The 15830-nt window shown below is 36.7% G+C and overlaps 1 protein-coding gene across 1 annotated transcript; it reads right to left on the minus strand.

The window, feature by feature from the left end:
- Positions 1-13678: 13678 nt before the first annotated feature.
- On the minus strand, positions 13679-14628 carry LOC140142324 (uncharacterized). The gene is made up of 2 exons (XM_072164293.1): positions 14625-14628; positions 13679-14283 (listed from the first exon to the last, which is right to left on the minus strand). The coding sequence occupies exons 1-2, from the start codon at positions 14626-14628 to the stop codon at positions 13679-13681; spliced, it is 609 nt and encodes a 202-aa protein (XP_072020394.1).
- Between the last annotated feature and the right edge of the window lie 1202 nt (positions 14629-15830).

Consider the following 15830-nt stretch of genomic DNA (forward strand, 5'->3'; position numbering starts at 1 on the left):
AATTATCCTAAAGACCCATAATAATATCCAAAATATCATAAATATCCAAAATATCCTAATTAGCCATAATAATATCCAAAATATCCAAATTATCCAAAATAGCCCTAATAATATCCAAATTATCTAAAATATCCAAATATCTGAAATATCCAAATTATCCTAAAGACCCATAATAATATGAAAAATATCAGAAATATCCAAATTATCCTAATTAGCCATAATAATATCCAAAATATCCAAAATAGCCCTAATAATATCCAAACTATCCTAAATAAGCCTAATAATATCCAAAATATCCTAATTAGCCATAATAATATCCAAAATATCTAAAATATCCAAATTATCCAAAATAGCCCTAATAATATCCAAATTATCTAAAATATCCAAATATCAGAAATATCCAAATTATCCTAATTAGCCATAATAATATCCAAAATATCCAAAATAGCCCTAATAATATCCAAATTATCCTAAATAAGCCTAATAATATCCAAAATATCCTAAATAGCCCTAATAATATCCTAATTAGCCATAATAATATCCAAAATATCTAAAATATCCAAATTATCCAAAATAGCCCTAATAATATCCAAATTATCTAAAATATCCAAATATCTGAAATATCCAAATTATCCTTGTGATGTGCCCTGAGTAATTTAATTTGATGATTTATCTTTGTTTACAAAGTTACATGAGTGATGACATTTTAGGGAATTCCCTCTCAAATTGAGCAAAACAAGTTGAATCATATCTAATTTGGAATATTTGGAAACCCCCTTCAGATTGTAAAGAGATGACATCATATATGGGATTCCCTCAGGAAGTGATGTAATGGGATTTCCCTCAGGAAGTGATGTCATGTGAAAGGTTAATGTTATAATTAAGACTTTGGAATTCCCCAGATTGAGCATAATGTGAAGGCAGTAAATGGCCCAGAATAGAATGGGGTTTTTCCCAAGCTTGGTATATAATAAGAAAATGTAAACAATGATTCACAGTTGATAGTGTTGATCTGGGCTATGCTTACAGTCCAATTCCTTGAAAGAAAGGAAATTACAAACCAGAAATATTTTATGTAGTCAAAGTGTTACTATTTACCAGTGTTGTCGGAGAAGATCTAGAATACGTCAAAGAACGTTATTCTTCCAAGAAAGGAAATATATTCTTCTGTCGACTTGCTGAAGTCTGGTATTTTGATTCAACGCAACTGTCAAAATAAGTGGGGACAACTGCATCGCAGTCCTGCTTCCTGAAGATATTGTGTGAAAGGTGGAAATAGCACCAAGTTTGGAGAAAGCAGCGCAAGGAGGTAAATTAGGAGAACTGCGCAAGGAGCTTAGCATAGGAGAACGGCGCAAGGAGTTTAGCATAGGAGAACGGCGCAAGGAGTTAGCATAGGAAAACGGCGCAAGGGGTTTAGCATAGGAGGGCGGCGCAAGGAGTTTAGTATAGGAGAATTGCGCAAGGAGTTGTAAACGTGTTTGGAGAACACCATTTTCGTGTAAGGATTTTATACGCAAGGAGTTATCAAGGCAAGTGTACAAAGGACTTCGCTGATTGTCGCAGGACAAGTGAATAGGGATATATTACATCAGTCGTCCAGAACATTACAAGAACTTTATGATCACCAAGAAGAAGAATGCTGGCTAAGTACAAAATAGATAAAGAGTGATTATATTTGATTAATGTATATGTGCATTTGTAGTCATTATATTGTACCAAACGAAACTTGCTTTCAATTAAAGACTTAGATTTTGTTAGCTTAAACGAACAGTGTATTTGTGTTGTGCATTCGTGTGAGTTCGGGTAAAAGGTGATTTTGGCCTTGAGTCAAGTACGACTCGTAACAAAATTGGGGGCTCGTCGTCCGGGAGATACACTGTAAAAAAGTTGACATTAATATACTGAGTCTTGAAAGTGAAAGTACAGTATGGAAGAGTTCAAAGCAGAAGAGTTTCTTGAAACTATAGATTGGGAGAAGTTTGATAAGTTGAAGAAACCTGATTTATTAGCATTTGCAAAATACTATGAATTGGATGTAAAGCAAGCCAACAGAAAACAAATAATCAAGAATGCCTTAATTGATGTTTTGGTTGATGAAGAGTATTTTGAGGAATCCATTTTGGACAAGAGAAAAGAGGTCAAAACTGAAATCGGGGATGCAATTAAGTTGAAAGAACTAGAAGTTCAGGTGGAAATGGAAAAAATGAAAATGCAATTGCAGTTGGACATGCAAAAGCTAGATATGCAACATAAAGAAAAACAAGAAAGATAAGACATGGAAAACAAGAAATTAGAAATGGAAGAAAAAGCACGCCAAGAAAAGATGGCGCTTGAGCACCACAAATTAGAAACAGAAGAAAAGGAAAAGGTAGCAAAATTGGAACTTGAAAAACAAAAGTTGGAAATGGAAGAAAATTTGAAACAAAAAGAAATTGAAGAAAAGTACAAGTTTGAACAAGAGAAGTTGGCTAAGCTAGGTGACAAATACTCATCAAATTTCTCCTCAAAGTCAAAGTCAGGCTTTGATGTTACAATGTATGTAAAGCTTGTGCCTAAATTCAAAGAGAAAGAAGTTGACGAGTATTTTCAACATTTTGAAAAGGTAGCTACAAATTTGAAATGGCCTCCAGAGCATTGGACCCTACTGTTACAAAGTAGTTTTGTGGGAAGGCCAGGAAACTTACTCAGCTCTACCAATAGAGAAGTGTAACAATTATGAAGAAGTCAAACAGGCAGTCCTTAAGGCCTATGAACTGGTGCCTGAAGCATACAGACAAAAGTTCAGAGATTCAAGAAAGCAAGCAGATCAAACCCATGTAGAATTTGCTAGAGTAAAAGAACACATGTTTGACAGGTGGCTTGGTTCAAAAGAAGTCAAAGATGATTTCGCCAACTTAAGCAATTGGTTCCTAGAGAAGCGTTCCAGAACTGCGCCCACGTTGACATTAACACCCACTTGGATGAAAGCGCTAGCAAAATTAAGACGCTAAGTGACGCGGCGACAATGGCAGAGCGACTATGGCTTAACTCACAAATTGAATGCAGTAGTCATAACAGAAGTTATTCAAACAGGTTCAGCCATAACCAACCTAGGGCAAAGCAGGGTGGTACACAAGAAGGGAGAGCTCAGTCTAATCACAGATCCTGGTCTAATTCACAGCATAGTGCTGGTGGTAGAGGGACCCCATGGAGTTCAGGTACCAGACCAACAGGTGGGACTGAATTTAAATCCCAATTAGTTTGCAATTTCTGTAAGAAACCAGGACATACAGTGACCATGTGTCGGAGCTTAAAAGCCAAACAAGATGCACAAAAACAGCAGCAAACAGCTAGTAATACTGTAGGATGTGCAGTGTCACTTGAGTCAAAGAAACAAGTCAGTCAAATCAAAAAACAAGAATTCCCACAAAAGGGAGGTGAAACAGACAAGGTGTGTGAAGAATTTGAACCATTTGTGTTAGAGGGAGTAGTATCACTTGGTGATAATGGTAGTCCAAAGCCCATTAAGATTGTGCGAGATACGTGTTGTGCACGGTCTATGATTCTGGAAGGAACTTTGCCCTTTAATGAGGATAGTTCAGCTGGTAATGCTTTGATCCAGGGTATTGGGATGGAAATAATTAGTGTACCTCTCCACACAATTAACTTGACATCTGACTTGGTTTCTGGTCCTGTAACCATAGGAGTTAGACATGAATTGCCAGTCAAGGGAGTGTCCATGTTGCTAGGAAATGATTTGGCAGGGGGGAAGGTTTTTCCTGACCCAATAGTCACAGATAAGCCCTGTTTACAGGATGATAGTAGTGAGGAAAAGGAGATATTTCCTGCATGTGCAGTGACACGGGCAATGAGTAAGAAGGCCTCTGTAGAAACAATTGAGGACAACCAAATTGATGACATAGGCTACAGTTTGGAAGACACATTTGTGTCAAAGTTGAATGAGAAAGAAGATAAACTTCCTTCTCCAGGGGATAAAAAGACCCCTCAAAATGACACAGCCTCTGAGCATGAACAAATTGGGGAAACATTGAGAGACCCATTAAGTCATGACAAGCTAATTCTGGACCAACAAAATGACCCAGAACTCAAAGAGATCAATCAAAGGGCATTGACCCTAGAAGAAGCAGAACAAAATTCTGTCTGTTTTTACAAACAAGATGATGTGCTAATGAGAAAGTGGCGCCCGCCTGATGCACCTGCCGATGAAGAGTGGAAGGTAGTGCACCAAATTGTGGTACCAAAAGTCTACCACACTGAAGTTATTAACATAGCACATGATAGTCCCATGGCAGGGCATTTGGGTGTTAAGAAAACTCATGAAAGAATTCTGAGACATTTCTGGTGGCCCACTCTCAGAAAAGATGTTTATGAATATTGCAAAACATGTCACATATGCCAAGTTGTAGGGAAGCCAAATCAGAAAATACCTCCTGCTCCATTGAAGCCAATTCCAGCCTTTGATGAACCATTTAGTAGGGTTATTATTGATTGTGTAGGCCCCCTACCAAAGACTAAGTCAGGTAATCAATACCTTCTGACAATCATGTGCGCGTCAACACGCTTTCCTGAAGCCATACCCTTGAGAAATATTAAAGCAGTGACTATAGTGAAAGCTTTAACCAAGTTCTTCACATTTGTGGGGCTCCCCAAGTCCATACAGTCAGATCAAGGATCAACCTTTACTTCTGGAGTATTCCAGCAGGTCATGTATCAATTAGGTATAGAACAGTATACCTCAAGTGCATACCATCCAGAATCACAAGGTGCACTAGAAAGGTTCCACCAAACATTGAAAAACATGATCAGGACATAGTGTTTGGAATTTCAGAGGGACTGGGATGAGGAGTACACTTGTTGTTGTTTGCTGCTAGGGAAGCTGTTCAGGAAACTTTAGGATTTAGTCCTTTTGAGTTAGTGTTTGGACACACAGTGCGCGGGCCCTTAAAGTTGTTGAAAGAAAAGTGGCTCAATGAGAAATCAGATATCAATTTATTGGATTATGTCTCCAATTTTAAGCATAGGCTTAACAGAGCAACTGATATAGCCAAAGAAAACTTGAAACAGGGTCAGGCCAAAATGAAACAATGGTATGATCAACATGCCAAAGAGAGAGTGTTCAAACCAGGTGACAAAGTTCTAGTACTGTTTCCAATTCCAGGACACCCATTACAAGCCAGATATCATGGCCCATGTGAGGTAGAGTCAAAAGTGGGTGAAGTAGATTATATTATCAAGACTCCTGGTAGACGCAAGAGCAGGCAGTTATGCCACATAAATATGCTCAAAGAGTATGTTGAAAGAAGTGACAGTGGCATTCCAAAACCTGTGTGTACAGTAAAACATACTGATAATGTAGACAAACATGCCGATGTATACGAAATCGCCAATGTAGGCAAGAGTAAAGATGACAATTCTGATGTCACATTTGACCAGGATAAAGAGCTGGAGCACAAAGAGTATAATGTAAAATTGAACAATTCTGATGTGCTCACTAATTTGGACACAAAGTTAGGTCATCTTTCTCAAGATCAACAAAGTCAAATTGCAAATTTGATTCACAAATTTGACAATATATTTCCTGATACGCCAAGTAGAACAAATGCTGCATTTCATGATGTAGATGTTGGTGATACAAAACCAATCAAGCAGCATCCTTACAGAGTCAATCCATTGAAAATGGAACATCTCAAAAATGAGATTAATTATATGCTAGACAATGATATCATAGAACCAAGTAGTAGTGAATGGAGTTCACCATGTATTCTTGTTCCCAAGCCTGATGGTTCATACCGATTGGTCGCAGACATGAGAGCTGCAAATGTTCATTCAAAGACAGACTCGTACCCAATTCCAAGAATGGATGATTGCATAGACAAAATTGGGAATGCAAAATTTGTTAGCAAATTTGATCTTTTGAAAGGGTACTGGCAGGTTCCACTCACAGACCGTGCCAAAGAGATTTCTGCTTTTTGTACACCATTTGGTCTTTACCAATACAAAGTTATGCCATTCGGGTTGAAAACGCAGCCAGCGACATTTCAGAGAATGGTGAACCAAATTGTGGCAGGCATAGAGGGATGTGAAGCGTATGTAGATGATTTGATTGTTTACAGTCAAACTTGGGAACAACACATGGAACAACTCCAACAATTGTTTAAGAAGCTGTCTGAAGTACAATTGACAGTCAATCTGGTAAAAAGTGAGTTTTGCCATGCCACAGTCACATACTTAGGATATGTTGTAGGTCAAGGTCAGGTGAAACCTATCAAAGCCAAAGTTGAAGCAATTGAGCAATACCCCACACCTGTAAACAAGAAGGCACTCATGAGATTTCTAGGAATGGTTGGCTATTATAGAAAGTTCTGTCCAAACTTTTCAGAGATAGCAAGTCCTTTGACTGACTTGTTGAAGAAGGATGCAAAATTCATTTGGTCAGAACAGTGTGAAAATGCTTTTCACAAAGTCAAATCAATACTCATGAGTTCACCAGTACTTACTGCACCTGATTTTCAGAAGCAGTTCAAGTTGACTGTTGATGCCAGTGACATAGGCTGTGGAGGTGTTGTGATGCAAGAGGGTGAAGATCAAATAGATCACCCCATTTGTTACTTTTCAAGGAAATTCAACAAGCACCAGAGAAATTACTCCACAATTGAGAAGGAGTGTCTAGCATTGCTATTAGCATTGCTACATTTTGATGTGTATTTGGGTACCACAGTATACCCTGTGCTTGTTTTCACAGATCACAATCCCTCACCTTCATCAACAGGATGAAGAACAAAAACCAAAGACTGGCGAGGTGGAGTTTGACCTTGCAAGAGTACAATCTGGACATCAAACATATTAAGGGAAAAGACAATGTAATGGCTGATGCCTTGTCCAGAATTGCATACAAACTGACAAACAAAAAATTCCTTTTAAAAAGGAACTCGTGTGACAAGTAGTCACTGTGTATGTTGAGTTAAGCACTCGAAGTTAATATTATGTTGAAGTTGATGTAACAGAAGAAAACATTTAAGAAAGTTTTCATTACATTCAAACTTTCTTCTTTTAAGGGGAGGGTGTGATGTGCCCTGAGTAATTTAATTTGATGATTTATCTTTGTTTACAAAGTTACATGAGTGATGACATTTTAGGGGAATTCCCCTCTCAAATTGAGCAAAACAAGTTGAATCATATCTAATTTGGAATATTTGGAAACCCCCCTTCAGATTGTAAAGAGATGACATCATATATGGGATTCCCCTCAGGAAGTGATGTAATGGGATTTCCCTCAGGAAGTGATGTCATGTGAAAGGTTAATGTTATAATTAAGACTTTGGAATTCCCCAGATTGAGCATAATGTGAAGGCAGTAAATGGCCCAGAATAGAATGGGGTTTTTCCCAAGCTTGGTATATAATAAGAAAATGTAAACAATGATTCACAGTTGATAGTGTTGATCTGGGCTATGCTTACAGTCCAATTCCTTGAAAGAAAGGAAATTACAAACCAGAAATATTTTATGTAGTCAAAGTGTTACTATTTACCAGTGTTGTCGGAGAAGATCTAGAATACGTCAAAGAACGTTATTCTTCCAAGAAAGGAAATATATTCTTCTGTCGACTTGCTGAAGTCTGGTATTTTGATTCAACGCAACTGTCAAAATAAGTGGGGACAACTGCATCGCAGTCCTGCTTCCTGAAGATATTGTGTGAAAGGTGGAAATAGCACCAAGTTTGGAGAAAGCAGCGCAAGGAGGTAAATTTGGAGAACTGCGCAAGAACTGGAGAACGGCGCAAGGAGTTTAGCATAGGAGAACGGCGCAAGGAGTTTAGCATAGGAGGACGGCGCAAGGAGTTTAGTATAGGAGAATTGCAAGGAGTTGTAAACGTGTTTGGAGAACACCATTTTCGTGTAAGGATTTTATACGCAAGGAGTTATCAAGGCAAGTGTACAAAGGACTTCGCTGATTGTCGCAGGACAAGTGAATAGGGATATATTACATCAGTCGTCCAGAACATTACAAGAACTTTATGATCACCAAGAAGAAGAATGCTGGCTAAGTACAAAATAGATAAAGAGTGATTATATTTGATTAATGTATATGTGCATTTGTAGTCATTATATTGTACCAAACGAAACTTGCTTTCAATTAAAGACTTAGATTTTGTTAGCTTAAACGAACAGTGTATTTGTGTTGTGCATTCGTGTGAGTTCGGGTAAAAGGTGATTTTGGCCTTGAGTCAAGTACGACTCGTAACATCCTAAAGACCCATAATAATATCCAAAATATCAGAAATATCCAAATTATCCTAATTAGCCATAATAATATCCAAAATATCCTAATTAGCCATAATAATATCCAAAATATCAAAATTATCCTGAATAGCCCTAATAATATGCAAAATATCAAAAATATCCAAATTATCCTAAATAGCCATAATAATATCCAAAATATCCTAATTAGCCATAATAATATCCAAAATATCTAAAATATCCAAAATAGCCCTAATAATATCCAAATTATCTAAAATATCCAAATATCTGAAATATCCAAATTATCCTAAAGACCCATAATAATATCCAAAATATCATAAATATCCAAAATATCCTAATTAGCCATAATAATATCCAAAATATCTAAAATTATCCAAAATAGCCCTAATAATATCCAAATTATCTAAAATATCCAAATTATCCAAAATAGCCCTAATAATATCCAAATTATCTAAAATATCCAAATATCTGAAATATCCAAATTATCCTAATGACCCATAATAATAGGAAAAAGATCCAAAATATCCTAATTAGCCATAATAATATCCAAAATATCCAAATTATCCAAAATAGCCCTAATAATATCCAAATTATCTAAAATATCCAAATATCTGAAATATGCAAATTATCATAAAGACCCATAATAATATGAAAAATATCAGAAATATCCAAATTATCCTAATTAGCCATAATAATATCCAAAATATCTAAAATATCCAAAATAGCCCTAATAATATCCAAATTATCTAAAATATCCAAATATCTGAAATATCCAAATTATCCTAAAGACCCATAATAATATGAAAAATATCAGAAATATCCAAATTATCCTAATTAGCCATAATAATATCCAAAATATCTAAAATATCCAAAATAGCCCTAATAATATCCAAATTATCCTAAATAAGCCTAATAATATCCAAAATATCCAAATTATCCTAAATAGCCCTAATAATATGCAAAATATCAAAATTATCCTAAATAGCCATAATAATATCCAAAATATCCTAATTAGCCATAATAATATCCAAAATATCTAAAATATCCAAATTATCCAAAATAGCCCTAATAATATCCAAATTATCTAAAATATCCAAATATCTGAAATATCCAAATTATCCTAAAGACCCATAATAATATGTAAAATATCAGAAATATCCAAATTATCCTAATTAGCCATAATAATATCCAAAATATCTAAAATATCCAAAATAGCCCTAATAATATCCAAATTATCCTAAATAAGCCTAATAATATCCAAAATATCCTAAATAGCCCTAATAATATGCAAAATATCAAAAATATCAAAATTATCCTAAATAGCCATAATAATATTCAAAATATCCTAATTAGCCATAATAATATCCAAAATATCTAAAATATCCAAATTATCCAAAATAGCCCTAATAATATCCAAATTATCTAAAATATCCAAATATCTGAAATATCCAAATTATCCTAAAGACCCATAATAATATCCAAAATATCAGAAATATCCAAATTATCCTAATTAGCCTAAAATATCCAAATATCCAAAATATCAGTAGGTGCAACTATTATCCAAATTATCCATAATATCCTTTAATAATATCCAAATATCTTAATAGCTAATAGCTGAAGCTAATTGGATATTTGTCAGATATTGTAGATAGTTACAATCCGCACCTTAAAAGTCCGTAATCGTAACCCGATCGACAGCATCAGCCCCCGATTTTTTTTCATTGTTGATGAGGTTTTGGTATCACATAATAGATACTATTTTTCTCATTACTATCCTGAAATTTGACGCTCCAAGTCGATGTATTTCGGAGAAATCATGAATCACAGCGGTTTTTACAGGTAACCAGTTTGTAAACAATGGTAAATACTTTGGATTTCTGGGAGGGAATTATGAACGAAATATCAGTCTCCGCAACAGCGGTACTTTGGTTGCGCGTCATACACATTCTGTGAAAAAAGCGAACCACACTAACTGCTGAGGAGACGGTGCGCCGTATATAGTTATGAAAACGACATCAGTTATCGTGGTGTGCTAAATAGCTCAATTGATTAGCGCGTTTCTTTTTACCCGAGAGGTACCGGTTCAAAACCCGTATCGGAAGGTTTTTTCCTCTCCATTTTACCCAAACTTTTTTATATTCATTTGAAATGTACATATTGCAAGGGAAATATATTTTGTTTCCTTTTTTTTTTTTTTTTTACGAAAAAAAACCCATTTTGCCGTTCAATACGGGCCGGGCATTGTACAGCATGTCAGCATTCGTCATTGCCTGCCCAGAATGCAATTCACGTATACCAAGGTATTGGATTGCAAATTTGGCTATTTATTTACATTTACGCTGAAAATGCTCTCGCTTTTTTCACAAAGCAGCATAAAGGAGGCGATATTTGATATTATTATGTAATTTTAAAGACAATCCATATCCAAAACCAATAGGGTTACCCCCCTTTAATGGGGTTGTGACAGCCTCCAGCCTATGCACACTGTATGCCACTCATATAATGTATACTACATGTAGCATTCACACTCTGACTGATACAGAAAAAAATAACAAACTGGAAGTAAAATATTTCAAGAAATTGTTGTTTGTGGTGAATTTCAAGTTATCATGTTTTGATATCATTATTACAGCATTATTTTAATATTCCCCATCCAAATACACTCCCCTAGCACAGGTGCACACATAAAAACTACATTTTCCCACCACATGTACTTGGGCAGTGTGTGCATTTGAGTCAAATGATGTACAGAGTTCCTTTGCCATACCATGTTTACAGAAATGTATGATTTATTGGAGCTTATACATGTAGGCAAAACATTAATAATTATCCAGATGTGCATAATTAATGATAATAATTATATTTAGCTAATGGATAATATGGTGGATGTGTGCTGGGATGTGTGGATGTGCATGAAAGGCTTCACTAAATTTGATATTGACAATTAAGTCTACAAATTTTGGATCAAATTTGAAATCCAGTTGATGTTTTGAGGTGAATAATAACTTAAATGCTATATCACTGCTAAATGTATGTTGAAATTAGTATTGTACAGTCTGTGTGTCAATACACAGACATAATAGTTTGCATGATTTTTGCATCCCAAAATATTTAAGCTAGATTCATTAAGGGAAGGGGTATGAACGTTTGGACAGTATTTATTGTGGGACATTAGAGCACATCAGACATATCGAATTGCATTCTGAATATTGAAGAATGTCCTTCTGATATCAAATAATTTTGATTTTTGAAATTTGCAATGTAATAGCTTATAATACACATTTTATGGTAAATCATTAAAAATTGATATTTTTGATATTTAACAGTACTTAAAGTAAACTTTATAAATCTGATGATTTATACTTAAAGTGTATGTAGGTGGGATGAAAGCCGACAATCAATTGAAAATTTTGACGTTTCGTATTGAAGATATGGATTTTTTTCCCCAAAACACAAAAAAAAAAGGTCTTTTTGGGAAAGAAATCCATATCTTCAATATAAAAGGTCAAAATTTTCAATTGATCATCGGCTTTTCCTCCCAGCTACATACAATTTAAGAATATGTCATTAGATTTATAAAATTTATTTCGAGGACTGTTATATATCAAAAATTTGAAAAATGTCAAATTTGAGTAATTTGTCATAAAATTTGTATTATATCGTGAATTTCAAAAATGAAAATTATTTGTTATCAGAAAGACATGCTTCATATTCAGAATGCAATTCGACACGCCTGAGGTGCTCTCATGTCCCACAAAACTACTGTCTAAAACGCCATAAAAGCTCATTCTAGATCCCTTAAGACCATCACCTATCTCTTTTTGTACTTGATTAATTCCACAAACCCAGTTCTACAATTTTCTGTAAATGGAAGTACTTCTTATTCTTAGCAAATAGAAATGTCTCAGCAACTCATGGCACACACAAAAAATTAAAATGTGTTATGCTTATGACAAAATTAATTTCTCTTATTCTGTTGGTGCGAAATGTAGTTTAATTCATTTGTTGTGGTATCGTCGTCGTGGTCCTATGGGTCATGACTGACCCTTTGTGACCCTGTTGATGATGGTATTCCAGCAGCTTCTGTCTTGAGCCAGACGGTGGGCGGCGACGTGAGAAAGGCCTGTTAATTGTTTAATTCCATCAGTCCATCTAAGCTTCTGTCTACCTCTTCTACGACTGCCTTCTATGTGACCTTGCATAATTATCTTCTCAATGCTGTCACCATCTCTTCTAGAAATGTGGCCAAAATACGCCAGTTTAAAACGATCTATTTTCTGGGACACGGAAGCATGGTCTCCAATTTGGTTTCTTACAAATTCGTTGGTCTTATGTTCTTTCCAAGATATTCTCAGCATCTTCCGCCAGCACCACATTTCAAACGCCATGATCTTTTTCTTATCTGTCATTCCAACCGCCCACGTTTCACAGCCATACAAGGCAATCGGAAAACCAGAGCATCCATAATATGAATCTTGGTAGCTTTAGAAATACCTCTGTCTTTCCATATATCTGTCAACGCAATTGCCGATGATCTTGCCATGGCTAGGCGTCTTCTGATTTCCTGGGAACTGCCCCCTGCATTGTCTATTAGTGATCCCAGAAAGTTGAAAGTGTCAACTTGTTCCACATCTTCTCCATTCACCTTCACTTGCTGATTTGTATCTCCTCCACAGATCATTATCTTTGTTTTCTTGACATTGAGATGCAGCCCAAATTCCTCACTATTTGCTTTTACTCTGTCTATAAGGTCCTGAAGCTCATCTGATGACTTTGCAATAAGGGTGGTGTCGTCAGCGTATCTGAGGTTGTTAATCTTTCGTCCTCCGACTGACACCTGACCTGTAACACCAACAAATGCTCTCCTCATGATGTACTCTGCATATATGTTGAAAAGGTACGGTGACAGAATGCATCCTTGACGACGCCTTGGCCAATAGTGAACCACTCACTGTCTCCACTCTCTGTTCTAACGGTGGCTTCTTGGTTGTGATATAATGAGCAAATCAGGTCAGTCACATGCTCGGAGAACCCCATTTCTTTCATTATTCTCCACAGCTGCCTATGTCACTTTTACACAATCAAATGCCTTTGAGTAGTCAATGAAGCAAAGGTATAATGGTTGCTGGAATTCCCTATTTTTCTCCATTAAATTCCTCAAATTGCCAATTTGGTTTCTTGTCTCTCTTCCCCTTCTAAAGCCAGCCTGCTCTGGTGGTAATTCATTCTCAAGATGATTTCTAATTCTCTCAGCAATGATATGGAGGAGGACTTTACTAGCATGTGAAATTAAGGCGATGGTGCGGTTGTTAGCACATTCCTTGTGTCTCCCTTCTTTGGTATAGGTAGGAATACAGCCTTTTTCCAGTCCTCTGGCCATTCTTTACTGTGCCAAATCTTGTTACATAGTCTGTGAATTATTGCAACACCTCCCCTTCACTCTCTTTCAACAGTTCTGCCTGGATGTTGTCAATTCCTGGTGATTTACCATTCTTGAGCCTCTTCATTGCTTGGTTAACCTCACTCAACAGGATCTCTGGTTCACTGTCAGTGTCTTCGCTTTCAACCCCATCTTCCTCCTCTGCATTGTCTTCTTGAGATGCATATAATTTTTCACAGTATTGTTTCCATCTTGATTTAATTTCTTCAACCTCCGTTAGGATGGTTCCATTTTCATCCTTCAGTACGTTGAGTCTTGGAACAGGTTTGGAAGTCAGTGCTTTGATATTTTTATACATATCTTTGGTGTTGCCTGATACACTACCCTTTTCCACTTCAGCACATTTCTTGGTGATGAAAGAAGTTTTATCTCTTCTGATTTGTTGCTGGATTTTCCTGTTCAACTCACGATACTCTCCACGTTGTTCTTTGTTCTTCAAACCATTTGCTTTAACCTTTCTTCTTTGATCAGCCAATTTGAAGACCTCTTCTGTGAGCCAGGGTTTTTTCTTGCTCTTACATCTGGGAAGAGTCCCTTGAGCTGTTTCTGTCACTGCTTTCTTGATGTTTTGCCACAGTTCTTCTGTTGTGGTATAAATGACATCAAAGAGTGTATTTAAGTATAATAGCCAATAAGTTAATGTCAATAATCAATAACAGGGCCGGATCCAGGAATTTTTGATAGAGGGGGCGCCTTTTGGTCGACGAAGAAAAAATGGTGTTAAGGGGGTTACCCCCTCGAAAACTCAACAGTTTTGGCCCATTGTTTGCTGTTCATCACGAATTTGTTCATTTTTTTTTTTAATTTCTTTCATTTTTGTATTTTAAGTTAGGCGGCGCCCGCTGCTAGTAAAAAATAGAGGGCGCGCGGCGCGCCCCTAAATCTGCCCCTGAATAACAATAGCTTTGTTTATACCCATGTACCCATAATGGGACTCATACAATGTTTCTTGTCCCAATATCTGTACCCGTACCCATTGCCCGTACCCGTACCCACTCTGGGACCCGTACCCATACCTGTACTCGAGTCCCAACTTCCGTACCCGTACCCGTACTCATGGCTCTGTACCCGTACCTGTACCCGTACTCATGGCTCGGACCCGTACCCGTACTCATGATGGGTCCCAATACTACAAGTCTGAATTAGAAGTTACAGGATATTGCGTAAAAATGGTGAATTCTAAGTTTTGACAAAACTACCTATTTTGAAAACTTGTAAAATTACTAACCCTTCAGCACAAAGTTATTTGGAAAATGTTATGCAGGTGTCCTGTTCTTACATCTACTAAATAGTCGATATCTATCGATTACTAGTATTTATGATATGTCAAAGCAATCCTTGAATGGAATAAAGGATTTGTTACGCTTGAGTGACCTTAAACTATTCTTTCTTTAGCGGCAGTTTTGAAGACAATTATTGAGGTGTGCGAGTTTCATCATTTGAAATGCCGGCAGAGATGGATCGTACAGAGAAGGTTCGTCCATAGTGTCACAGCATGTATTCATGTCCACAGTATAGAGGCCTTGCATGTGTCGTATCATCCCGTAAATATGGCGGACTACTCAAATGCATTCAACAAAAGCATGATTGCAATCTACTGTGACAGTTCGTCTCACACATATAACCTGCACTACGATCAAATAGGTTGATAACAACATTTGATTGAATGGACTGCACTTCGCCATAACTACTGTGAAGGACACCGGCTCAAATCGATAATTTCATGTACCCCCGGTAGGGCCTCTATATTGGCAAACCCACAGCTACGTAACGGAGAAGATTAAAATTGACTGCGGACGATCCATGAGGAAGATATATCCTCTGTAGGGGAGAGCGGGGAGTGTTCGCCCTAGGGGCAGCTTCTTCCACCCCTTGTTTCTCAGCATTACGGCTATCGGGGAATTTGGTGATGGCAAAATTAGGTGACATAGATCAATATAAACTTCTCATATTAGCTACGCGACATATAGGGACGTGTTCATCGAACTGCAGCCAATACAAAAAAATTACACCCAAACGTATTTTTTTCTTTATTATCATGGTGACTGTACCCACCAAGTCTCATACGACAGTTTTTACTAATTTGACCTCAGATGACCTCTGGTGACCTGCCGAAATAACCTTTAAAA

This window comes from Amphiura filiformis, chromosome 20, assembly GCF_039555335.1.
Source record: "Amphiura filiformis chromosome 20, Afil_fr2py, whole genome shotgun sequence".
Taxonomy (NCBI): Eukaryota; Metazoa; Echinodermata; class Ophiuroidea; order Amphilepidida; family Amphiuridae; genus Amphiura; species Amphiura filiformis.